The sequence below is a fragment of the Coptis chinensis genome, chromosome 2 (assembly GCF_015680905.1).
Source record: "Coptis chinensis isolate HL-2020 chromosome 2, ASM1568090v1, whole genome shotgun sequence".
Lineage (NCBI taxonomy): Eukaryota > Viridiplantae > Streptophyta > Magnoliopsida > Ranunculales > Ranunculaceae > Coptis > Coptis chinensis.
Window position 1 is genome coordinate 59,208,723 of NC_141457.1, and position 25,543 is coordinate 59,234,265.

General features: G+C 37.3%; 1 protein-coding gene and 1 pseudogene across 2 annotated transcripts; both read right to left on the reverse strand.

Annotated features, from left to right (window-relative positions):
• POP1 (ribonuclease Ps) lies at nt 1-11,399 on the reverse strand. Of its 2 annotated transcripts, none has more exons than XR_015211227.1 (8): nt 10,880-11,399; nt 10,590-10,794; nt 10,304-10,504; nt 2,105-2,730; nt 1,820-1,928; nt 1,140-1,732; nt 517-698; nt 1-408 (listed from the first exon to the last, which is right to left on the reverse strand). XR_015211227.1 is itself a non-coding variant. In XM_086589345.1 (8 exons), the coding sequence occupies exons 1-8, from the start codon at nt 11,341-11,343 to the stop codon at nt 210-212; spliced, it is 2,565 nt and encodes an 854-aa protein (XP_086445471.1). In that variant the 5' UTR covers nt 11,344-11,396; the 3' UTR covers nt 1-209. The 2 variants fall into 2 exon arrangements, 1 of the variants encoding a protein (XP_086445471.1); XM_086589345.1 differs by having other exon boundaries at nt 517-684; nt 10,880-11,396.
• LOC147516877 (ADP-ribosylation factor 2 pseudogene) lies at nt 3,703-4,506 on the reverse strand (annotated as a pseudogene).
• Nucleotides 11,400-25,543: the final 14,144 nt, after the last annotated feature.

A 25,543-nucleotide genomic window follows, 5' to 3' on the forward strand; every position in this document is an offset into this window, starting at 1 on the left:
TTGTAAAATTGAGGAAATTAGTTAAAACTCTTGGTTTATACAGTTACAAGTTACAACCCTCGACAACAGAAGTAGAATATCATGCCAGGTTTCTTTAAAAAAGGTTACATAACTTAATAACTTTGGAAAAAGCCGTGAATAATTTACAAAGGATGTCAAAACTGTTAAGAATGAGTTACAAAACTTTACAAGTCTAGAGAGAAAGCTGGTCACAAAAAGTCCACATCTTCCCTCTGTTGCTCCAAAACTATGGTGGCAAGAGCGAGCCGATAGGCTGTAGATCTCAAATTTCTTACCAGCACAAATATCTCACACTTCCTTTGTTTCCCATGCTTCCCCTCCCATTGTTCTCTCCTCAGCTGAGCGAGCAGTGTAGACTCGCAAAAAGCCTCTGCAGTTGGTATAGTGCTGCAAATCAAAACCATCAAAAAACCATTTGACACAAGAATAATTTATCTGACTACACTTTGCAGCACACGATAATATTGGTGGCATAACAGTCACTATTTTACTCACCTTCCCCTGACAAATCCGGTGGTGACAAAACCTATAGGCCACCGGTGAGACTCCCAGGTCACAGGGTCTTTGGGTTTCTGAAGCTCCCACTTTCCAGAAGTTTGCAGTGTATAGTATGTGCCAAGCAAGGACTGTGGAATTTGAAGCTGCTCTTCATGTACATCTGATCTGCATATTTTACACTGAGTATTCATTAATCAATCACAGAAGGCGTTTCTTAGATCAACAATGCCTCACCATAAAACACCAAGGGATTTATCTACCCACCAAAGTCCATCTTCCTAGAAAAAAAATAAACAAGACTATTGCACCCATTGGATGCTAGTAGTACCATTCTATTGAAGAGAATCAGAAATTTCCGTCAAGGAAATAGAAAAAAAAATATGTATATAACTAATTCTATCTTTCTTTATAATTTACACAACAATTCAGAGCAACCAGTGAAAATATACCCAAAAGTATATGCACGTCCATGCTTACATCCAAAAATCTCACATAAATGAGCTGATGAAAAACATTATCTTCCCGGTAGATGAACGAATAATTAGGTTTTAGTGTTTATACTCAACATATGCTTCCTTACAACAGATTGAACTAAGATGAAGCCAAATACAACAACCAACCTTGACGTCCAGAGTAAAATATCAGTAAGACGAGGTGCACAAATAACAGCTCCCTCCTCAAAAGCACCTTCCTTGTAGGCACGAAGTAGAACTCTAAGGAAACATAGTTTCCGGTCAAGAGGTATCTGGCCGGCCCTTTCAGGGTCAAGCTCAAGCTTGTCTCTGCTCTCTAGCAGCTTGGTCTTTTTCCCCAGTTTCTTATTAGGGAATACAAGTAAATGGTTTCCATGGATGTCATTCAAGTGAGTACTTAAAATATCGGATGTCCTTGCAACAAATCCTTTAAATGGACAGGCATCCTGCTCTAGTGATTCAGAGTCACAGTTTTTTATGCCTGCATCACCCAATGAATTACAACCATTCCTTTCTCCTCTAGAATTCTCCTCATAGATGTCTTGAGTAATTCCCCCAAGAGGTTCTGTCTCAAAAGCAAGCTTGATGCTGTCCCAAGGAGGTGGGCTAGGAACTTCTGAAGGCCTCATAGCCATAGGACGGAGATCCATTTTTTCATCATTGGCAATAGCCTCAGCAGCCATGAAGCATGAGTATGCGTTGCAATCAGGGAAATCGAAAGGGAAGGAAGGCAATCCAACCTACAGTGCAAAAGTTTCATTAACATTGGCAATATTAGCAAAAATTAAATATACAAGTCAGAAGAAGGTTGAGTTGCATAAACTTACATCACATGCAATCCAGTGTTTCTCTCTCAAGCCAACTGGATGAGCTCCACGGTTAACAAAAGGAACCCAAAAAGCCTTGACCCAAGTTAACGGGAGAATGAGAGACCACCTGAAAGAGGATTGAAACTTACGCATTAATTTTTTTTTGTGAGGATCCATTGTCTTCAACTCAGATTTCAGATACTTAAAGTATTGAATACAGAAACAAGTTACAGTTATTTTGGACGCAGATTGTACTTTTTATCAAGAAACATTGACGAAGAAAGAAGGAAAATCGCAGCATACCCAACACATGATCCTCGTATGTTCCTATTCTTTAAGAGCAATATGGGGCATGAGCTCGAAGACTGTCCTTTCATTTCAGTCGCCGACACACCAGAGTTCATATCAAGGATATCAATGTTAAAAAAATCCATGCGCTTCTGATGCTTTTCCATGCAAAGAAGATTCTCCTCTACTGGAGGATTCACCGCATTACGAGCTTGCCACAAGTCTTTGCTGTCAGAGACTAAAACACTATTCGCTTTAGAGTTTGACCATAATGATGAAATAATTTCCTTTTCTTTGCCTTTAGATGCAGTCGAGGCAGAATGTTTGGTAGGCTCATCTTTTAATAAATCACCATCTAAACAAACAGAAGCTGCTTCCAAATTACTTTCTGGCTCCTTCTTAGGCAAATCCCGAGGATCTTTAACCAGTAGAGATAGAATCGCATGTGGAGGAAGGTGCACTGCGTGTTCAAGGATGAAAGAATTCTGAAGTTGAGAAGAAGTCCTATCCGCTAAAGAAGTCTCGGAAGTAGGATGTAATATCTTCTGAAGGATTTGAATGGCCTTTGAGCCCATTACTTCAAGTTTTGCAAGTTGACCCTCAAGAGAACAACAATTGACAGAGGCATCGGCTTCATCTCTCTGTAATATAAAGGAAAAGTTTTAGAAGAGGAAACAAATTCTGGCAAGAACCTTGCAACAAAGTAAAGAACACTAAAACTTAATAAAAAATTAGTATGCACTCTTCTAGAAGCAGGGCATTCGAGTACCATTTCAAACAAGCAGTGAACCCACACCCAAGCAAAAAACCCAACTCCTCATATAGCAATCGAGATCCAACTGAATACACAGCCATGGCACCCAACCCTCTTAACAATTCATTACCTATAACCTAACTAAACAGGACTTCTTTGACCTTAATGACAATGAGCTGCAATCATTAAGAATATTGTTGAAGACCCTTGTGTTACAATCTTTCCAACACAACACAGAAAATAGTATCACAAATGTATTGAACCAACCAACACACACACACACACACAGATATATATTTTCGACATAGCCGCCCCGATACATATATATATATATATATATATATATATATATATATATATATGTATCGGGGCGGCTATGTCGACATACTATTCTAACATACTATCTTGACATACCCAGCCAACCCTTAGATCAAACAAAATTTGACGTCCAGATATACTTCTAAAAAACCAAACAAATAATTAAAAAGAAATAAGGGCAAAAATGACATTTCATATTTTTCACAAAAATAACTGTTGTGGCTTTTCACATTCTTCTTCTTCCACATTTCTTCTTCTTTTTCACAAATAGCCTGCAAGTATAGTGACAACCAGAAAATATCAGTGCCCTCTCTTGAGTCCTGACGAATATTTTCGGCAGCTATGGCTATGAGTGGCGCTACTTTGTGAAACTGGTTATGAGCAAAAGGCGAATATTCAGAAAGCTCTTACGAGCCAAAGAAGAATATCATATGATTTCTTTGATGGGCTTTTGGAAATAGGAAGAAACACAAAGGGTGTTTTGGATGAGGCAAGCGCACAAAGTATACTTTTTTTTTTCCAATCAAATAATCCCCTATTAAAATATATCATCACCAAAACGTCATACATTTAAAACAAGAAAAAAATGAACAGAAAAAAAAAACAAATTCTAGAAAAGCCGCAACAGAAACCCCAGACCATCCTAACAAGTTCTACCGCTTGCCCCAAGCCCTGTTTGCAATATTGTTTGATAGCCAATCCAGACCCTCATAAAGACCTTCTCCAGAGGTCGCACATGTACTCTGTATGTACGGATGTACCAGTGGTGCTGACGGAGAGAGTGAAGTCCAAGCTTATCAGTAATCTCGGCAGCATTCATTGCATTTGGAAGATCTTGTTTGTTTGCAAAGACAAGCAACACTGCATCTCGCAACTTATCCTCATTCAACATTCTATGCAACTCATCCCTTGCCTCAACAACTCTGTCTTTATCATTGCTACCACCACAAATATGAGACCCTGCGTGTTTTGAAAGTAGTGCCTCCACAATGGACGGATCTTGTCCTGATCCCCAACATCCCAAACCGTGAAGCTGATGTTCTTGTATTCCACAGAGTCCATATTAAATCCAATGGTTGGAATTGTAGTCACAATCTCTCCAAGCTTGAGCTTGTACAAGATGGTGGTCTTACCAGCAGCATCAAGACCAACCACCAGAATACGCATCTCTTTCTTTGCAAAGAGCCGGCTAAAAAGCTTCGTGCAAGTCAGCCCCATGTTTTGTTTTTACTTTTTTACAGAGCTTTTGCTATCAGAATTTTAGGATCTCGAAATCACAAAGTATACTTTTGTACACTAGTATAATCCATCTTTCATGAAGTTATCGTATATTCTAGAAATATAATATGATCATCATGTTCAGGATTAAACTTTGCTTGTTATAATCATCGAAAATAAAATAAAAAATGAATACCAAGCAAAAGTTAAAAAAAATAAAAAAAAAACTTAAATTAGGTTCTTTGCACACAATTCAAGTGAGAGAGAAGTAGAGAACTAGAGCGAACTCTTTGTGTCTTGCTCTTGGTGGGAAAAAGAAACGTGGAAGAAGAAGAAGAATGTGAAAAGTCACGACAGTTATTTTTGTGAAAAATATGAAATGTCATTTTTGCCCTTATTTTTTTTAATTATTTGTTTGGTTTTTTAAAAATAGATCTGGACGTCAGATTTTGTTTGATCTAAGGGTTGGCTGGGTATGTCAAGATGGTATGTTAGAATAGTATGTCGACGTAGCCGCCCTGTATATATATATATATATAGTCCTTCTCTTAAAAGTAGCTATTTAAGCTAACTTTAAAATAAGTACGTAAATAAAACTTCACCTACAAAATGAATTTAAACCTATTTTTTTGTGGATATGATATACTCAATATTAAGATCATCTCTACAAAATTTCAGCTCATTTGGAAACCTCTAACATTGGCAAAAAACAATTACAAAAATTCAACATTTCTGGACCGTTAGATTTCTTTTTAAAGATGACAACAACTTTTATCTATATTAGAGGTTTCCAAATGAGTTGAAATTTTGGGAAGATAATCATTATAGTGAGTGCTTCATAACTACAAAAAATTAGGTTTGAATTTATTTTGTAGGTGAAGTTTTACGTACGGTACTTATTTTAAAATAACTTAAGTAGCTATTTTTTTTAGAGAATTCTTATATATATATATATATATATATATATATATATATATATATATATATATATATATATATATATATATCTGACTGGTGCTTAAGCGGACGTCCGTTCTGATTCCTTAAATAGTTGAGCCCCCTCGCGTGTTGACAAAAACTCTCTCGATCGAATATGCAATTTCTAACCGCAAATCGTGGTTCGGTCCTACCAGATGTGTAAATACTAAATAGAAGATATAAATAATAAAAAACAAAACATGTTCGAAAGAGTATTTGACAGAGAAACAAGTTTATCTTTTTCGCTTAAGAGGAGAGAGAGAAATGGTGCTAGCAGTATTTTCAATGGAGTTCTTTCTATGAGTGAAAATTTCAGAGAGAGAATGACTTCTCCCTTCTCAAGAGAATGACCTAGTATCAATCCTAAACAACAATCTCATATTTTAAGAGTGCAAAGTGAATATACACTACATAATTTATTACTACATGGTTCGGATTAATTGAGGGGATTGAATGAACTTGGAAGAAAACAGAAGGAAAGTTAATAAGAAGAGGGGGAAGAAGACACCTATGTGCCCATTCTCTCTCTCCTCTTTATGCCTCTCCGTTTTTTTTTGTTTATATCCTTTATTTATGGTGGGACCAACTACCCGCTATTTATGGTTAGGATAAAGATTTAGAGAGGATACTCTTTTTTGACACGTGAAAGAGTCCTTTTTTTGGCAATCCGTTTACAATTTATTTACGGGCGTCCATCTAAGAGGCTACCTATATATATATATATATATATGTTGCCCAAAACTATCCTAAGTGTCCCAGAAGTGTTGAGGGAGTATCCCGTTAAAAAAGCAATAAGGACACAAATTTTGAAGAGTCCAATATGTGTTCGACTAGAGTTCTATAGTCCAACACAGGCACGCAACCACCACTGAAGTGTCACTATTTTGCATTACACATTATGCAACTCCCGCAAAGAGCATTACAAAAGTTTAAAGGCGTGACATATCTTCCGTTTGCAATATACACAAACACACATATACTTCACAGCTAATTGTGCATTCTTTATGCTCAAGCACGTTAAACAAAGTAATACTAACCTCTTTCAGAGATTTATTTCCCAACTAAAGATCTTCTCAAAACAAAATATCATTACCAACTCCAAGTTTACACCTAATACTTCCTTTAATAATGGACAACACCTTCATGATCCCCCTCTAAACACCACAACCATAGGGACAGAGAACAAGACAACTCACTAAGTTGAGATTCACCAAACATCGACAAAACTACACTTATCCACAAGCTCTCCCTCTCTAAACCAAACCTCCAAAGTCATTTCCCAAAAAGCGCCAAACCAAAGGTGCGGCATTTGAATACGATGAATTTTGCAATCTTGTGGGGTGTTTGGATGGAATGCAATAGATGCATCTTTGAATGCCCAAGTATGGAGATTCAGGTTGTGTTAACCATCAAATGGCTTCTTTGTTATTGCCTCAAAGTCTTTGTGAACCTTATAAATATTCATTTTGAACAATTTGTAGCGAGATCGGAAGATATTGTACACAGATATTCTTGACTTGGAATGCAAGTCCTTTCCTTTTGGGTTGTCCTATTACTTAGCGTTGATTTCTACTTGTAGGTTATCTCGACCAACTTTCTTTGATCCAATTAGATTTATCTCTTCACAGAAAAAGAAAAATAAAGGAAAGAGAATAAAAGGTGGCTAAAGAAATGGTATCCAACGCGATTATCATCATAAATATTTGAAGAAAACCCTATTGGTAACTATGCAGTTAAATCGCTACTCGGTCGCTACTCGCTTGAAGAGCGAGTAGCGAGTAGGTGTAATCGGTCAGGAATTAATTGGACGATTTTTCATAACACTATATTTCTTTACAAATAATTATTAAATATATTTAACTTTGAAATACCAACATAATAAAGCCAATTAAAAACCCAACAATCAATAAACAATTAAAATACTCAATCAACTAAAATAAATATGATTAAAGTGTAGAACTTTACAAAATCGAGGGTTGGTCGAATCAGCGAAATGTCGAGTTCAATGTTTAACATTGAAATAGTGGAAATAGTGAACACAATTACTCGGCTAATCGGGCCTAATCGGCCGAGTACTCGGGGAGTTTTTGAGCCCGATTGTGATCAGGGATTAAATTGTTAGTCGGGTCGACTAAGCAGTGAGTAGCGAGTACTCGCCGAGTAAAACGATTTAATAGCCTAGATTGGTAAAACATGAAAATCAAAATTCACACTACCAGAAAATAAAAAAACAATAAGGACACAAATTTTGAAGAGTCCAACATGTGTACGACTAGAGTCCTATAGTCCGACATAGGCACACAACCACCATTGGAGTGTCACTATTTTGCATTACACATTGTGCAACTCTCGCAAAGAGCATTACAAAAGTCTAAACGTGTGACATAACTTCCGTTTGCAATATACACAAACACACATATAGCTAATTGTGCGATCTTTATGCTCAGGCACATTGAACAAAGTAATATAAACCTCTTTCAGAGATCTATTTCCCAACTAAAGATCTTCTCAAAACAAAATATCATTACCAACTCCAAGTTTACACCTAATACTTCCTTTAATAATGTACAACATCTTCATGATTCCCCTCTAAACACCACACCCATAGGGGGCAGAGAACAAGACAACTCACTAACTAAGGTGAGATTCTCCAAACATTGACAAAACTACACTTATCCACAAGCTCTCCCTCTCTATACCAAACCTCCAAAGTCATTTCCCCAAAAGCGCCAAACCAAAGGTGCGGCATTTGAATACGATGAATTTTGCAATCTTGTGGGGTGTTTGGATGGAATGCAATAGATGCATCTTTGAATGCCCAAGTATGGAGATTCAGGTTGTGTTAACCATCAAATGGCTTCTTTGTTATTGCCTCAAAGTCTTTGTGGACCTTAGAAATATTCATTTTGAACAATTTGTAGCGAGATCGGAAGATATTGTGCACAGATATTCTTGACTTGGAATGCAAGTCCTTTCCTTTTGCGTTGTGTTGTTACTTAGCGTTGATTTCTACTTGTAGGTTATCTCGGCCAACTTTCTTTGATCCAATTAGATTTATCTCTTCACAGAAAAAGAAAAAAAAGGAAAGAGAATAAAAGGTGGCTAAAGAAATGGTATCCAACGCGATAATCATCATAAATATTTGAAGAAAACCCTATTGGTAAAACATGAAAATCAAAATTCACACTACCAGAAAATGAAAAAACAATAAGGACACACATTTTGAAGAGTACAACATGTGTATGACTAGAGTCCTATAGTCCGACACAGGCACGCAACCACCACTGGAGTGTCACTATTTTGCATTACACATTGTGCAACTCTCGCAAAGAGCATTACAAAAGTCTAAACGTGTGACATAACTTCCGTTTGCAATATACACAAACACACATATAGCTAATTGTGCGATCTTTATGCTCAGGCACGTTCAACAAAGTAATATTAACCTCTTTCAGAGATCTATTTCCCAACTAAAGATCTTCTCAAAACAAAATATCATTACCAACTCCAAGTTTACACCTAATACTTCCTTTAATAATGTACAACACCTTCATGATCCCCCTCTAAACACCACAACCATAGGGGGCAGAGAACAAGACAACTCACTAACTAAGGTGAGATTCACCAAACATTGACAAAACTACACTTATCCACAAGCTCTCCCTCTCTAAACCAAACCTCCATAGTCATTTCCCCAAAAGCGCCAAACCAAAGGTGCGGCATTTGAATACGATGAATTTTGCAATCTTCTGGGGTGTTTGGTTGGAATGCAATAGATGCATCTTTGAATGCCCAAGTATGGAGATTCAGGTCGTGCTAACCATCAAATGGCTTCTTTGTTATTGGCTCAAAGTCTTTGTGGACCTTAGAAATATTCAATTTGAACAATTTGTAGCGAGATCGGAGGATATTGTGCACATATATTCTTGACTAGGAACACATGTCCTTTCCTTTTGAGTTGTCCTGTTACTTAGTGTTGATTTATACTTGTAGGTTATCTCGACCAACTTTCTTTGATACAATTAGATTTATCTGTTCACAGAAAAAGAAAAAAAGGACAGAGAAGAAAAGGTGGCTAAAGAAATGGTATCCAACGCGATAATCATCATAAATATTTGAAAAAAACTATTGATAAAACATGAAAATAAAAATTCACACTACCAGAAAATAAAGTTATTCTAGTGGATTCTGATATAAAAAAATTCAAAAAATGATTTCTAGGAAGATGAAAATGTAGGTCGAATTACATTTTTCAGACATTCAAAATGCCTAGGGCCCTAGAAACAATAAGGATATCAAGCACATGGTGTATTGAAGACATCTCCAACAGTTTTTAGTTCATAACATATTAGAGGAGGATGGTATGCCTCACATGTTGGAGAGGCAATGATAAAACGCTCAATATTTAATTTAAATAGGCTAATATCTATATATATATATATATATGCTAATCTTCTGCTTCGTACACAGACACACGATGATGTTGCCATACCGGGTACCGGGTTACTGTAGCAAGGATTGGCCGTGTATTTAAGTCAAACTAGGTAATTGAGAATTTTAAGTTTAAGCATTCTATGACTCCTAGTTGAAGAGCTTCAAAATAAGTTGTATTAAAATTTAGCAACTAGCTTTTACTACAATATAACTTTCTGAGTGGTTGACAAAAGTAAAGTAAGAATTTTATCTTTGTTATCCTAATTATCGTACTGCCCACTAGTTTTGCACATACACTCTAACATTATTGAACGTTTCGTTCAAAATATCAAACCATAGTCTAATAGAGAAACAGAACATTTGTTTCTAAATAGTTTGAAACAATTGACAATGATCACCATTGTTCCTCTTAAATGGAATCTCAGGAGCCAACAATATTTTAAACTCTCATGGAGCAATGTTCTATCATTAACACATAAGATAAGATATAATAGTTTGTTAAAATGTATCACCTGTTTTTGACAAGCAAGTCTAAGAGCCCCAAGTCCTTCATCCAAAGCTCCAGCATGTATCCAAACCCAAAGCTGGCGATCTGAGCCAGAAACAATTGGACTACTCCCTGCCTCAGTATCCACATCATGCCTAACATGAGGTCTCCACATATACTTCACTGGGCAAATCAGTTGAGAAAAAGGCGCTCCCACATGATGAAGCTGCAAACATAAATAGTTAAATACAAATCCCCTATTAAACTTTTTATTTGACTAATATATAAACACAAATGGTAAAAAAACATACCATGGCACAACCATAACTCATTCCAGAAAGGACAGAAGCCGACAATTTATCAACATCAACTGACGGCATTGGCACAAAAACCATTCTCAATATCGACAACAAAGCATCCTCTGGGCCCTCCAACTGGACAGCAGTATAATAACTAGCATCATGTAAAACTGCACCATTCCTAAACCACTTCAAAACTGCTCTTGACCCTTTTCCTCTACAATCATAATAACCAACAAATATGATGACATTGCAATAATAATACTAAAACAGTAAAAATAAATAAATAAATAAAAAATTACCTGCCATGTAGACCAAGAGGAATAAAGAAGCCCCATTTCTTAACTAACGTAAACCTCTTAGCATACCAAAGATGAGTACGTAACCTTTTAGTCCCATCAACCGAAGTAACAAAACCAGAATCTAGTAAATTTTTTCTGAGTTGAATTCTCCTACGTATTCTTCTAGGTAATAATAATAACCCATCCTCACTCTCATTCTTGTTTTTATTCTGAATTTGGTCATCAAATAGTTTGCGGCGTTTTTTCCAACGGTTTTTAGTAGAGCGGTTATCGAAACCGGTAGTACGGCGGCGTTTATTGTTTTGGGATTTGAAGTTGTTGTTTTGACGCGTGGAGATTATTGTGTGGAGTGATTCTAGTTCGCGTGATCGTGATTCTGCGAATCTATTCACGATGAGCATACGTGGCGGTAAAGTTGGAGTTGGAGTTTGAGTTTTTGGTCTTTGCTTTGCCATAGACTCCATAGTGAGTGAGTGTTTAGACAAAGTTTAGAGATTGAGAGAGAGTGGGGAAGAGGAGTGGGAGTTGAAAACGGGCCTCGGAACTAAGCCCGGCCCTGGAGTTACGGGTCAAAACCGTAGAAAGTCAGTATCTATGTTCTGACGCAGTCTTGGGCGAGAATCATTGGCAATTTGGAAATTAGAGGACATGGTAAGAAATTACACGTTCGTGGTTCGTGGTTCGTGGTTCGTGGTACTAATAGGCGAGAAAAAAAGTACGTGTACCAGTTAGAAAAAAATTATAAAGTTTATGGTACAAAATAGTTAGGATGCAACTGATATTATGTATTTGAGAATTTAAGAAGTATAGGGTTTTTTTTTTAAAAAGCAACTAGGGGTTAAGGTATACCCCAACCTTTATTAATTAACAATGAATTCTCTCATACATTATTCCAGACGCATCCCGCTTTAGAATATTACAAAGTTTTGTATCATATGGAGCTATGAAAAAACTCAGATGATCATTGACTTCCTTACTGCATGATAAACACCAAAAATTGTAGGTTAAACTCTTTAATAGTATTACATTTAGGCCAATTATGTTTATAATAAATAAGAGTTAGTATTGTTTACTTGTTTTTATATATTTCAAGTCTTGAAACCTGTTTATGTGCTTAAAGACGCCATTTTATATGAGAAACGAGTCAAGATGATTGCTAGAAAAGTTTTATGTTTAAAGCCCAAGAATCAAGAAGAAACAACTTTTTCAAGCCCATTCAAAGTCAATTCGAGTAGAAAAAGAATAGAAAAGTCAACAGAACTTCAAATGGGCGTATTTTTGGACTTGGGCCTCGGAATTGGGCCTATTTTATGTCAAAATGACCAGTTCAGAATAAGTTTTCCAATGGAACCGGCCTTATCCCCCCAATCAGAGCTGTAAAAGTGGACGCATGCAAAAAGTACTGAAGTAATTTTCAGCAGCTGTGACCTCTTTAAACTTAACCTAATGGACTTTAGGCTCACATTAGAGGCCCAAAGTCCTCCTTTTTAGCTTATGCATGAAAATGTAAAGAAGGTTAAGGCTAAACAAAACTTGGCTACTCTCTCATTAGTATAGTTTAGTTTTAATTAGGCATCTCTCTCTCTCCATTTTCTTTAGTTTAGTTTAGGTTTAGTTAAATAATTAGGGGTTTTATAGTTGTAGCCTCCAAACCTCAATTCAATTCAAGTTCTTTCTTATTAATGTCTTTTTATTATTATTTTAGTTTAATTAATCCAATAATACAAGGCTAAAACCTCAATTAGAGGGGGTTAATGAAGCCACGGGGGGATAATTTGTTAGTAGTTTAGTTATTATTTTGCATAAGAACTTCAAGTTCTTCGTTGTGAGTGTCTAGAGATAGAGCTCATAACGGAGAACTAGAGTTTAGAGCCACCATCAAAGAGATTTGTGGTGGAGCTAAACTCTCATGCTAGTGATGCCTTGATCCGAGACGACTTGGTGTTCACTAGGGATTAAACAAGCGATTCGATAACTAACTAATAGTCAATCGAATCGCGTGGTGAAATTTCCCCTCTCTAATCCTTTTTATCATCATTATATCTACTATTTTAGCATTTATTTTTTACTATTTTCATAGCATATTATTACTCTCTCATTAGTGCAATAGTTTGATTAGTCTAAATTCGTGTCAAGTACGTGCAAGCAAGAGTGGATCGAAAACGATTGCTCCTCTATATCAACATGTTTAGAAAGTATTATAATAACTTGATATGCATGATTTAGTATTAGTCTAAATTCGTGTCAAGTACGTGCAAGCAAGAGTGGATCGAAAACGATTGCTCCTCTATATCAACATGTTTAGAAAGTATTATAATAACTTGATATGCATGATTTAGTATTAGTCTAAATTCGTGTCAAGTACGTGCAAGCAAGAGTGGATCGAAAACGATTGCTCCTCTATATCAACATGTTTAGAAAGTATTATAATAACTTGATATGCATGATTTAGTACTGTAGAAACACTATTTTTACCTTATCAAAGCTTAGTTATCAAATGGCGCCGCTTGCCATCTTGCTTTGTTACGTATTGCCATCTTGCCACTATTGATGAGTAGTAAACTTTGGAGTACTCTAATGGGGGCCTTGAGTAGGAGAATAGGAGTAACATAACCTTACTATATCTCCATGATCGAGTGCACCTCAGTATTTCCTTTTTTAGCATTTAAATCTAGGAGCAACAATCTTATCTCCTTTTTTTCCCTCCCTTTCCTTCATTTTTAGGAAACTCTACAGCCCTTTCGATCTTAACTACCCCTTCAGCTCTAGTTATGGCTTCAGTATCATCACCTCTTCCTCCACAACCCTTTTCTCCCCAACCTTTCTTATGGAGCTCTCTTTTTCAGTTTTCAACTAACCGCCACTTATTCTTCAACCAATACTGGTTTAAGCAGCTGCTCTCCCATTATTGATGATGGGGCTGCAATAGTTCCTCAAGATTTGATTGAAGAAGGTATATCTGAATGGCAAGATGTTTTGATAGGATACTTTGTTGATAAACGGCTGAGTTACCCTTATGTCAAGAGCACCTTGGAAAAAACATGGAAACTCAAAGGCACTATGGATATCACAACTGATAGAGATTTATTTTTTATAAGGATGTCTACTCTGGAAGACAAGCAGATGGTCCTTGAAGGTGGCCCCATCTTCATTGCAGGTAAGATCTTTGTTATAAGACCTTGGTTTCCGGAGGCTGAAAATCACAGAAGCAAAGCCACGACTGTTCCAATATGGGCAAAGCTATCCAAAGTTTCCAAAGAGCTTTGGACTAAAAATGGATTATATCCTTCCTTGCAAGTCTTATTGGAGGACCTCTCTGTATGGATGGTGCTACTTCTATGAAGAAAAAACTGGACTTTGCTAAGGTCTGTGTTACCATTCCGTTAGATTTTGATTTCCCAAACTCTATTAAACTTAAAATTCGAGGTAAACATGTATATGTTGATGTGGAATATCCTTGGATACCCCCTTCATGCACTAAATGTTGCTGCTTTGGACATTTAACTGCCAAATGTCCAAGTGCCCCAACTCCTGTTTGGGTTCCAAGAACTAGTAATATATCTGTACAGAATGCTGCAGCTGTTGTTAGGGTCCCAAGAGCTAGTAATGTAGCTACACAGAATGTTGTGGCTACTGTGACTAACTCACATGTTATCTCTTCTGATGCTTCTACTAGTGTAACTTTGTTGGTACATAACTCTTATACCCTCGTTATAACTCCGATTATTGCCTCAGGAACCTACAAATGGGGCCTCTCATAGCAACCCCTGCTGCCTATCTTCAAGAAAGGAATTCTCCCCCTTCTGACAGGTCTACTCTTCACTTTATTCTAGGCAGTTCTCCTTTCTCTTTGAGAGCTTCTGGAAGTCCTTTGACCTTCATCAGAGACAGATCGAATGCCCTCAGACCAAACACCTCTATCACAGGCTGATGCAATGAAGTAGTGGTTTTTTCTGCACCACAAGTGCAACAGGCCCCGATTACTCAAGACGACAACATTCTTACTGAGGAGGAACTCTATAATTTTCAGGTAGAGTCCAACACTTACGCAGCTTTAGCGCTTGATGAGGATGGGATTGAATATGACATCTCTTAGCAACATGAGGAGCCCTTTGATGATCAGTGTGTGAATACCTCACTTATCTCTAGACTCTCTATGCCTTTTTAGGTCACTACTAGAGCTCAACTCCAGCGGCAGCAACAAAGCTCAGCTAAGAGAGGTAAAGGAAGGCCTAAGGGCATGGGAAACAAAAATAAATCGAAAAGATAATCATCATGAAGATATGTACATATAATGTTAGAGGATTAAATGATCGGACTAAAGCTAAAGATCTAAATAAGTTTAGGATAAAGAATAAACTTTCTTGTTTTTGTTTCCTGGAGACTAAAGTTAGAAGGGACAAGTTTTCTAGTATTAGCTCTATTTGTTGTCCTTCTTGGAATTTTGTACACAATTATTCTAGTGCATGCTCTAGCCATATTTGGGTCTCTTGGGACTCTTCTCTGCTGTCTATGCATAAGATTTTGGAGAGTGACCAATTTATACATTCTCAAGTAACAGTCTTGGCTACCTCTCAAGTTTTTTATCTCACAAGTGTGTATGCCAGCAATAGAAGATATGAAAAGATGGTACTATGGCAAGATCTTATTACCCTTCATGGGTCATCTTTCACTGGTCCTTGGTGTGTTGTGGGAGATTTCAACAATGTCATGTTCTCTCATGAAAGGATTAATTCTGATTTGGTGCATTCTAGGGAAACCATTCCCTTTGCCAATTGTCTAAACACTGTAAGTCTTTTTTATCACATTTTTAGTGGTTGTTTCTATACCTGGACTAACAATGGTGATGATAGACTCAAAAAATGGTCTCAGATTGACAGGTGTCTAATAAACCCTTCATGGGCATCTTTCTTTCCTTCCTCTAGAGTTGAGTTTCTACCATAGGGCCTCTCAGATCACACCCCAACGGTGATAACTTATAAGAACCCAAAACTGTAGTTTTAATCTCTTAATATCATTACAATTAGACCAATTATGTGTATAATAAATATGAGTTAGTACTGTTTACGTGCGTTTATGTATTTCAGGCATTGGAGTCAAATATATGAAGAAACATGTTACTTTTGCGAGATAAAGGAGCAAAGATTGGTTCCTAAGAAGTTCTATGATTAAAGGCCAAGATTCAAGGAGAAAAAGCCTTTTAAAGCCCGGTCAAAGCTGAAAAGTCAAAGTCAATGTGGGCAGAAATAGAGTAGAAAAGTCAACAGAACTTCTGCAGGCCGTATCTTTGGACTCAGACCTCAGAATTGGGCCTATTATATGTCAAAATGACCAACTCGGAAAGAGCTTTCTAACAGTCTAGACTTTGACCCAATCAGATGAGTAAAAATAGACAAAAAGATTGTTGTAGTAATTTCCAACAGAAAAGCCTTTTTTGGACTTATGTAATTAGGTTTTGGGCTTGATTTAAAGGCCCAAAACATGACTCCAAAGCCCATGCACAAAAATGTAGACCTAGCCTCTCTTATATAAAGAGGACTAAGGCAAAACTCTAAATATACTTAGACTTAGATAGATATAATTAATTAGAGCTAGATAGTTAGGATTTAGACTTAGTTATTAGTTTAAACCTTAGTTAATTATTGTTCTTCAGTATTCATTAGATTAATAAAAGTTCATTATTTATTCTTCATTATGTCTTCTTCTTATATATATGTTTATAATAGTCTAATGACATCTAGCTAAACCTCCATTAGAGGGGTTTGATGAAGCTTGATGAAGACTTGATATGTTAGTTATAATTATTGCTTGTAAAGAGTTTCACTCTAGAAGGATAGTTGATTCGCCATGAGATGGGTTGAACTTCCTCACATGCTAATTATTAGTTGACAGAGATTGCCATGAGTAATTAGGGATCAACACTTAATCTTATTTGATTAGGACTGCAATAATCGACACTAGCATATTAGGAATACATCAAGTGGATTCGAATCTCCCTAATCCCTTCTCCATATTCACATTTCAATATTCTATTATCATAGTATAAGTTAAACATCTTATTTAATTCAATTGCCATATTAGTGTAATTCAATTCATTACTCTCAACTGTTTTGTTAGTAGCAATTAAACTAGCAGAAACTTACGTTTAAAGGACTAGGAGTGGAACGAATTCTCTACTCCATTTATTGCATGATTCAAGAGAGTAGATAACTTTGATAGTCTAGAGTAAAATTACTATAGCTTTACTTATGTTTAAGTTTAATTAGTCAAGTAGGAGTAAAACAATAGTTTTTACATTTATCAAATGGCGCCGCTGCCATCTTAGTTCTGTTTAAATTCTTTTCCTTTAGAATTTTCGTCCTTACCAAAATCCCATTAAAACCCACCCACCCTTGTTTGGTTCTGACTGTGTTTGTTTGGCTCAGAAAATATTTTTTTCAGAAATCTACATGGAGCGCGCCCGCGCCCATAGTAGGCTATCGCGAGAGCGCGCGCCCTAAAAACACTGGACATTGGTTCAGGCAAGAGCGCGCACGCACCCTTCTACGCCTAGTTCCAAGCGCGCCCGCGCCCATTTTTGAATTTGCCTGATTTTCACAAGTTAGTTTCCAACTCATTTCATTTAAGTTAGTTATTCAGTGTTTCTAACTTCGTAAATACACTGTGATCGTGTATACAAGACGCTATTCAAACGCGTAGCAAAGAGGCATTCAGGTACTCCTTCTTCCGCTCCTCCCATCTCCTATTAGAGGATTTTTTTTCTAGCATATCAGGGTTGTTGGATTGTTTGTTTGTAGTTTGCTTTATATTGGCCTTAGCCTTCTATGAGACTAAGGTCTAGTACTAGTAAACCATCTTCTGTTATTTATCGCAAACGTTAACGCACACACCTATCTAGAATACCACACACTATACTTGCACCAATGGTTGACGAAATAGAGACTCCTCTCTCTGATTTTTATAAAGCCCTTAACGATAGCCCTAAGTCGTGCATCGTTCTTGCAGACCCAGTAGGGGATTTTTGAATCCCCCCGAATATATTTAATTTGTTACCAGTTTTTCATGGGTTAGACCATGAGAAGCCTTATTAGCATATGCGTAGGATAAAACAAGTTCTTACTACATTTCATCATCTTACTGTTGGTTCAAAGCAAATTAAATTGAGTGTGTTTCCTTTCACCCTCGCCGATAAGGCGGCATCTTGGTTAACTGCCTAAGCGCCTAATTCTGTGGACTCATGGGCCAAACTGGTTCAATTATTCATGGAACATTTTTATCGACCGCTAAAGACAGATGAAATGCTTCAAAAGATTCATTTCTTCCGCCAGAATCCTCATGAATCCTTTTCAGAGGTCTGGAATCGGTTCACTGATCTTCTCATTGAGTGTCCACATCATAACCTTACGAAAGACATGCTTGTTCGTGCCTTTTTCAAAGGGCTTTTACATCACCATAAAAGGGTTCTTGACATAATGAATGGGGGTAGTTTCCTTAGTAAAGGTGTCTCTGAGGCTTATAGGTTTTTGGAAGATCACTCTAAACGTCAAAATAAGCGGGGGTAATGACATCCCCTCTCCAGTAATTCTTCTTCCATAGTTAAGACTGCCAGTATGTTTGAGGTTAAATTTGATCCTGAGCTTAAAACTTTAATCGAATCTCTCAGTAAAATGGTAGAAGCCATTTTTGTCCAACAACAATCTACTCCTGTCATGAACGCCAACACTCCTCCATGTAATTTCTGTTACAACCTTGAGCATCCCGACTCCTATTGTCCTCTAGTCTATGAACAATCATCCACTTAACCAGACAATGTTTTTTCCATTAATAGCGAACCTAACGCGCCTTGGAGACAACATCCCAAATTCGGTTGGAAAAATAATCATCACGTTACACCTCCAGGGTTTAATAATCAAATGTTAGGCAAGTGCCAAATTACAATCAAGCTCTACTGAGACAAGGACAAGGACAAGGTAATTATAATAATTATAATGCTAATAAAAGTATCGTTCTGGTTACTAATAACTATCGCAACCCACCCGTTAATAATCAACGTGAGATAGTTCTAATCACACCACCTATGACCACTACACCTTCACAACCGGACCATCTCGACGCCTTCATACAGGTTAGCCAATAGCTTATACAATCCATGAATCAATCTAACCAACAAGTTTTATCTTTCCATCCAACAGTTAGCCCAAGAGAAAGCCCCACCAAAAGGTGTGTTTCCAGGTCAAGTCTTACCTAATCCTAAAATGCCAAACACAGCCTTTGAAGTAACCGGTAATCCTAGTACTAAAAATATAAATATAGGTGAGAAAAATGCCATCACCACTCTCTATTATGGCAGAGTGGTTGATAACGCCGTAACGATGCCTGTTATTACCCCACCAGTGGTCCATACACCTGATATTTTACTAGATACCGAAGTAGTAAGTGATGATCCTACTCCTGTAGAGGTACCAGTTAAACCTCAACCCAAGAGGAAAATGGCCAAGGTTAAAACTCATATTGATCCTTATGCTAAATATAGAGAGAGCCTATAGTTTCTCCAGAGACTAGCCATGTTACACAAGGATACTAACTTTGATAAGATTAGGGAAGTTTTTAAAAATCTAACAATTAACCTACCTTTTCTTGACGCTATTAAAAAGTTACCACAACATGTTAAGTTTCTAAAAGAGCTGTGCACTACTAGCCGGAAGACCAATATACCAAAAGACGCCTTTTTAACTAAACAGTTTTCAACTCTATATGAACATAATGGAATCGTTAAGTACAAAGACCCTGGTCGTCCTATTGTACAATGTACCTTGGGGGATACCCATACGATGACTGTGCTATTAGACATGGGGGCAAGTGTTAACTTACTCCCTTATTATTTATATAAGCAAATAGGTCTATAGGAGATGCAACCTACTAAAATGACGTTGCAATTAGTGGATCAGTCTATTAAGTATCCTAAGGGTGTTGTTGAAAACATGCTGGTTAAGGTTCAAGATATTTACTACCCAGCAGACTTCGTTATCCTAGACACAGAAGTCGCTAATGACTCTGTTCCTATCATTTTAGGGCGTCCTTTCTTGGCAATTGCCAACATGCTCATAAACTGCCGCGATGGTTTGATGCCCATGCCTTTTGATAATCTTTCTATTGAGGTAAATGTTTTCAAGATGATGAAATAGTTACCAGATTCGTCTATAGATGGGGAAGTTAGCATGATCGAGAGCCTAGCTCATGATTATTTCAATAATACGTTTCCAAAAAATTAGATGCACCAATTCCTTTCCTTCAGTAGCTCCGACTTCGATGATGACTCTTACTTAGAGGAAGTCAGCGCCCTTTTTGAGTCTACCCTTGTTTTAGATCCTTCTGATGCTCTACCTTCCAAGTTTGAAGACCTCTTACCTAAACAGGTCTTCACTACTCAAGACGAGGATCCTACGGAATCCTTTTTGCCAATTCCTCCCACCCCTGTGCTCAAACCTTTTCTTGGTGAGTTGAAATATATCCATCTTGATCCGGATGGTAGTCATCTGGTGATCATATCTTCTCAGTTATCTACTGATGAAGAAGCATGTTTGATTAGGGTGATTAGGGAATATCGTTCCGCGATCAGTTGGTCCCTAGACAACATTAAAGGGATTGACCCTAATGTTTGCATGCATCGCATCCATTTGGAGGATAATGTGAAGACTTCACGCGAACCTCAGCGTCACTTGAACCCTGCCATGAAAGAGGTGGTCAGGGAGGAAGTCTTATGGTTACTCGATGCGGGGATCATATATCCCATTTTCGATTGTGAATGGGTAAGTCCTATTCATGTAATCCCTAAGAAATTGGGGGTTACCATTATTCGTAATGCTACAGGTGAATATGTTTCCACGCGTGTTCCTATGAAATGGAGGATCTGTATTGATTACAGACGCTTAAACGCCATGACACGAAAGGATCACTTTCTTTTATCCTTTATAGATCAGATGCTCAAACGTCTAGCTGATCATGCTTATTATTGTTTTTTAGATGGCTATTATGGCTATTTTCATATCATTATTGATCTTGATGACCAAGACAAGACTACCTTCACATGTCCTTTTGGAACATATGCGTATAAACTGATGCCTTTTGGTATCTGTAATGCTCTTGGTACCTTCCAGCTGTGTATGTTTCATATCTTTAGTGACATGGATGATTTTTCTATCTATGGAGACTCTTTTAGTGAGTGCCTGTCTAACCTTTCCCAGGTGTTGACACGATGTGAGAAGAAAATTTTGGTTTTAAATTGGGAGAAGTGTCATTTTATGATAAAGAAATGGATAGTGCTAGGTCATATTGTATCTAGTGACAGCATAGAAGTAGATAAGGCTAAATTGGATAAGATAACGTCTTTACCTATACCACGGACTGTCCATGACATTAGATCCTTTTTAGGCCATGCAAGTTTCTATAGGCGTTTTATCAAGGATTTTTCGAAAATAGCTAGGCCTTTAACTAATCTACTTTTAAAGGATGCCATCTTTGATTTTAATTTTGACTGCAAGCAGGCTTTTGCAACTTTAAAAGACGCTTTACATTTGCACCGATTATACAACCTCCCGATTGGTCTAAATCTTTCGAGCTTATATGCAACGATAGCGATTATGCTATTGGTACTGTGTTAGGACAAAAACTAGATGATAAGTCGACTGTAATTTATTATGCTAGTAAAACTTTAAATGATGCTCAACGAAATTACACTACTACTGAAAAGGAATTTTTAGCTGTGGTTTATGCTTTAGATAAATTTCGCCCTTATTTGGTTGGTTCTATGACCTTAGTTTACACCGACCATGCAGCTCTTAGGTACCTTTTTGCCAAGAAGGATGCTAAATAGAGATTGATCCGATGGATTCTTCTCCTGCAAGAGTTTACCCTAGAAATTAAGGATAAACGAGGGGTAGAAAATGTGGTTGCAGATCACTTATCTAGAATTACCAATGACAGTGATAGTGATTCCGAGTCCATACCTGATTCTTTTCCTGATAAGCATCTTTATGCAATTTTTTTCTGCACCATGGTATGCCGACATTGTGAACTCTTTAGCTTATGATATTATTCCTGATATTTGGTCCAGAAATGAATGTAAGAGGTTTTTGACCAGAGTTAAGCTATACTACTGGGATGAGCCCTACCTTTTTAAGTATTGTGCGGATCAGATTATTCGTTGTTGTATTCCCCAGTGGGAATATAATGAGGTTTTATCCTTCTGCCATGACAAAGAGTGTGGTGGCCATTTTAGTGGTATGAAAACGGCAGCTAAAGTTCTTCAATGTGGTTTTTATTGGCCCACCCTGTTTAAAGATGCCCAAGTTCATTGCAAGACGTGTGTTCGTTGCCAACAACTTGGGCGTATTACTAAACGTAATATGATGTCATTAAATCCCATTTTGGTGGAAGAAATTTTTGATGTCTGGGGCATTGATTTCATGGGTCTTTTTCCTATTTCCCATGGTTTTGTTTATATTCTTGTTGCCGTGGACACGTTTCTAAATGGATAGAGGTCATGGCTTGCCGTAGCAATGACCATAAGACAGTTATGCATTTTGTTAAGGAATACATTTTCTGTCCGTTTGGCATTCCTAAAGCCATCATCAGTGATGGTGGAACGCATTTTTGCAACAAATTTGTTGCTTCTTTAGTTAAAAAGTACGGAGTTACCCACAAGGTGGCAACTCCTTATCATCCACAAACTAGTGGCCAGGTAGAAGTCTCTAATAGGGAAATAAAGAAAATTTTAGAAACAACAGTCAATCCTGATAGGAAAGATTGGTCTAAGTGTCTTACTGATGCCTTATGGGTATATCAGTCTGCTTTTAAAACTCCTATAGGTATGTCTCCCTTTAGACTTGTGTTTGGAAAACCTTGTCACTTGCCCGTTGAATTAGAGCACTGTGCTATGTGGGCTATAAAAAGCCTCAACTTCAATTATGATGAAGCAGGTGTCGAACGCAAATTACAATTAAATGAGCTTGAAGAAATCCGTAGTGATTCTTATGATCTCACAAAAGATTATAAAGTTAATATGAAACGTGTTCATGATAAACAAATTTTACGTAAGGAGTTTGTGGTTAGTCAAAAGGTTTTGCTTTACAACTCCCGTTTGCACATTTTCCCTGGAAAATTAAAAACCCGTTGGTCTGGTCCTTTTATGGTCACTGAAGTCACCCCTTACGGGGCAATCACCTTGTTAATATAAATCCAAAGGACAACAGTACCTTTAAGGTTAATGGCCAATGATTAAAACATTTTCACGAGTTAATGTCCCCAGATGTGGAGGATGTTCTTTTACAGGGCCCTGTCTATGAGGACTGACCTCTGTTGTTGGTGTACTTCCTTTTAATTCCATATTTTGGTTAGTGCACCATTCAGGTAACCAGGCCCTCCCTTTGGAGTGTGTGGCTGTAAGTACCGGATCCTAAGTCCACGTTTAACATAATTCACGTTTTCCACTCTTGCATATTTTCTCGGTTTTTGAGTCATGTTTTTCTATGGTGTGAATTATGCCTTTATTGCTTATTATTTTCCTTTATTTTAAAACTTATTCATATAAAATGGAAATGTTAAAACCATAAAAAATGTAATCTAGCAAGTCTCGAGAATCTGACTTTAAAAGACCCACGTGTTTAAACAAATTTTCTAAACCCTATTTTCAAAAATTGTTTGGGGGTGGGGTGTTGGTTTTTCCATTCTTGTTCGCTCAACTTTCTATTCTTGTTGTTTATGCCGTTTAGTCATATTTTGATTCGGGTTTACAATATCTATGAATTTATATTCCTTTTGCTCACATAACTTATGTCATGCACGTATTTTGAGGTGTTTTCCATTTTCTTATATGTCAACCATGGTTAGATTTGAGTTTTTTTTTTATAGATCATTGAATTGTACTCTCTTTGATGATCGTTTTCATAGCTCATTCGCAAAAATCGGACCGTTAACGAATCGAGAATTTTAGTTTTAATTTCAAGCAGCATAAGACGGAATGGGTATTTCAAAATTTGTTATGGGCTTGGGCCCAACAGGTTAAACCCACACATTTAAACCTCTTCGCATTCTCCATCTTCTCCCCGCCTCCAAGAACAGCATTGAACCATAAAAAAAAAAAGAGAGAGAAATCCAAAAAGCCACGCGACCCACTCCAAATTATTTCAAATAGAGCTCAATTAGAACTTCTCCCCACCTTGCATTCCACCCAAATTCGAATTCCAAACCCCAATGGCGACCCAAAACTGAAAAATTCTTCCAGAACAAGCTTTTGTTTCTAAACAATTTTCACCCTTCTATGATACTGAGATGATTAGTAGGAGGTGGAGAGGGTTGTGGTATTTGGTGAATGATTTTTATCACACCGATTTGGTGTTGAATTTCTATAAGAAGAGGGAGTTTGAGGGTAGGAAGATTTTTGTGAAGGTGAATGGTACGAGGAGAGAAGTGTGTACGACTTTGTTGTCTAGGATTCTGGGCATTGAGGGTAATCACAACCTCGTAATCACAATGTAGGAATTGCAGTGGGGTGGGATCGAGGCATTAATGAAAGAGACTGTATTAGAAGGACAATACAATGTGAAATTGCATTGTATTCGACAGTCGTCTCTAAGAACCAACCAGCTGGCTGTAGCCCAGTGGCTTGGTAAGAACATCATTGGCACCTCGAAAGTCAGTGACATCGGCTCGTCTTGTCTGCACGTTCTTTGGGTCCTTCAGGAGAAGAGGTATGAGTTTTGCATCCTCAACTTTTTGATTGCTGAGCTTAGAAGCGTTGGAATATATACTGCACCCTTCCCTGTTTTGATTACTAAGATCATGCTGCATTTTGGAGCTGTTTCGAAAACTCAGCGGATTATGTTGAAGTTGCATGCAAATGCAAAGATTTATAAAGACTGTATTCAGAGGAAGTGGAAATTGCCTGAGGATAGGGGTGTTGAGACTGAATCGAGTGATGATGATGAGGAAGACATAGCATATTTTGAGGCCGATGCCTTGGAAAAGGTTACTTCTGATATAGAATGCATGGCATTGCTTCATCATGGCATGCGTTCTCTTAATACCATTTGTGAGGATCTGCGGACTAGGTAGGTTAACATCCATCAAAATTTTGAGGACCTCAGGCTAACATGGAGACCCTAGTCTAGCAAGATAAGGAGTGTGAGGAATCCATGAACGTATATATAAAAGGACAGAGGAAGTTCCAAGTCGAAGTTCTACGACGCTTGCCACCTGATGGGGGTTCTTCTTTGGATACCTCTGTGAGGCATGAACGTCGTCGGCGTAGGACGGATGACTCTGGCCTATCCTCGTTGCGTGGCTAGTAGTTTTTGTTTGTATTTTTGTTGTGTTAAGACTTGTTTTCTTGTTTTTCATAGATTTTGTTTCTGAATTGTTAGTTAAGTAGTTAATATTTGGATTATGTAATTGTTATTTCATTTTAATTTAATTTGAAGTTGTTTTTAGTTTTTGGCATATGCTATGTGTTGTATCGTGAATCCCACCCTTTCAACTTGTTTGGGGGTGGAATTATTTCTTTAGTAGTGCCTCTAATCATATCCACGTATTTTGTTGTTAAATTTATTGTCTACTTGATAATGATTGAATTATGTGAGAATGTTGCTATTTTAGTGTCGCTAGAAT

What these genes read in the sequence shown, in the direction of transcription:
- POP1 (XM_086589345.1), bottom strand. Translation starts at nt 11,343, where the DNA reads ATGGAGTCTATGGCAAAGCAAAGACCAAAAACTCAAACTCCAACTCCA. An exon ending in AACACTGGATTGCATGTGAT is followed by an intron (nt 1,733 to 1,819) that starts GTAAGTTTATGC and finishes TTTGCACTGTAG; the next exon opens with GTTGGATTGCCTTCCTTCCC. An exon ending in ACCGGATTTGTCAGGGGAAG is followed by an intron (nt 409 to 516) that starts GTGAGTAAAATA and finishes TTTGATTTGCAG; the next exon opens with CACTATACCAACTGCAGAGG.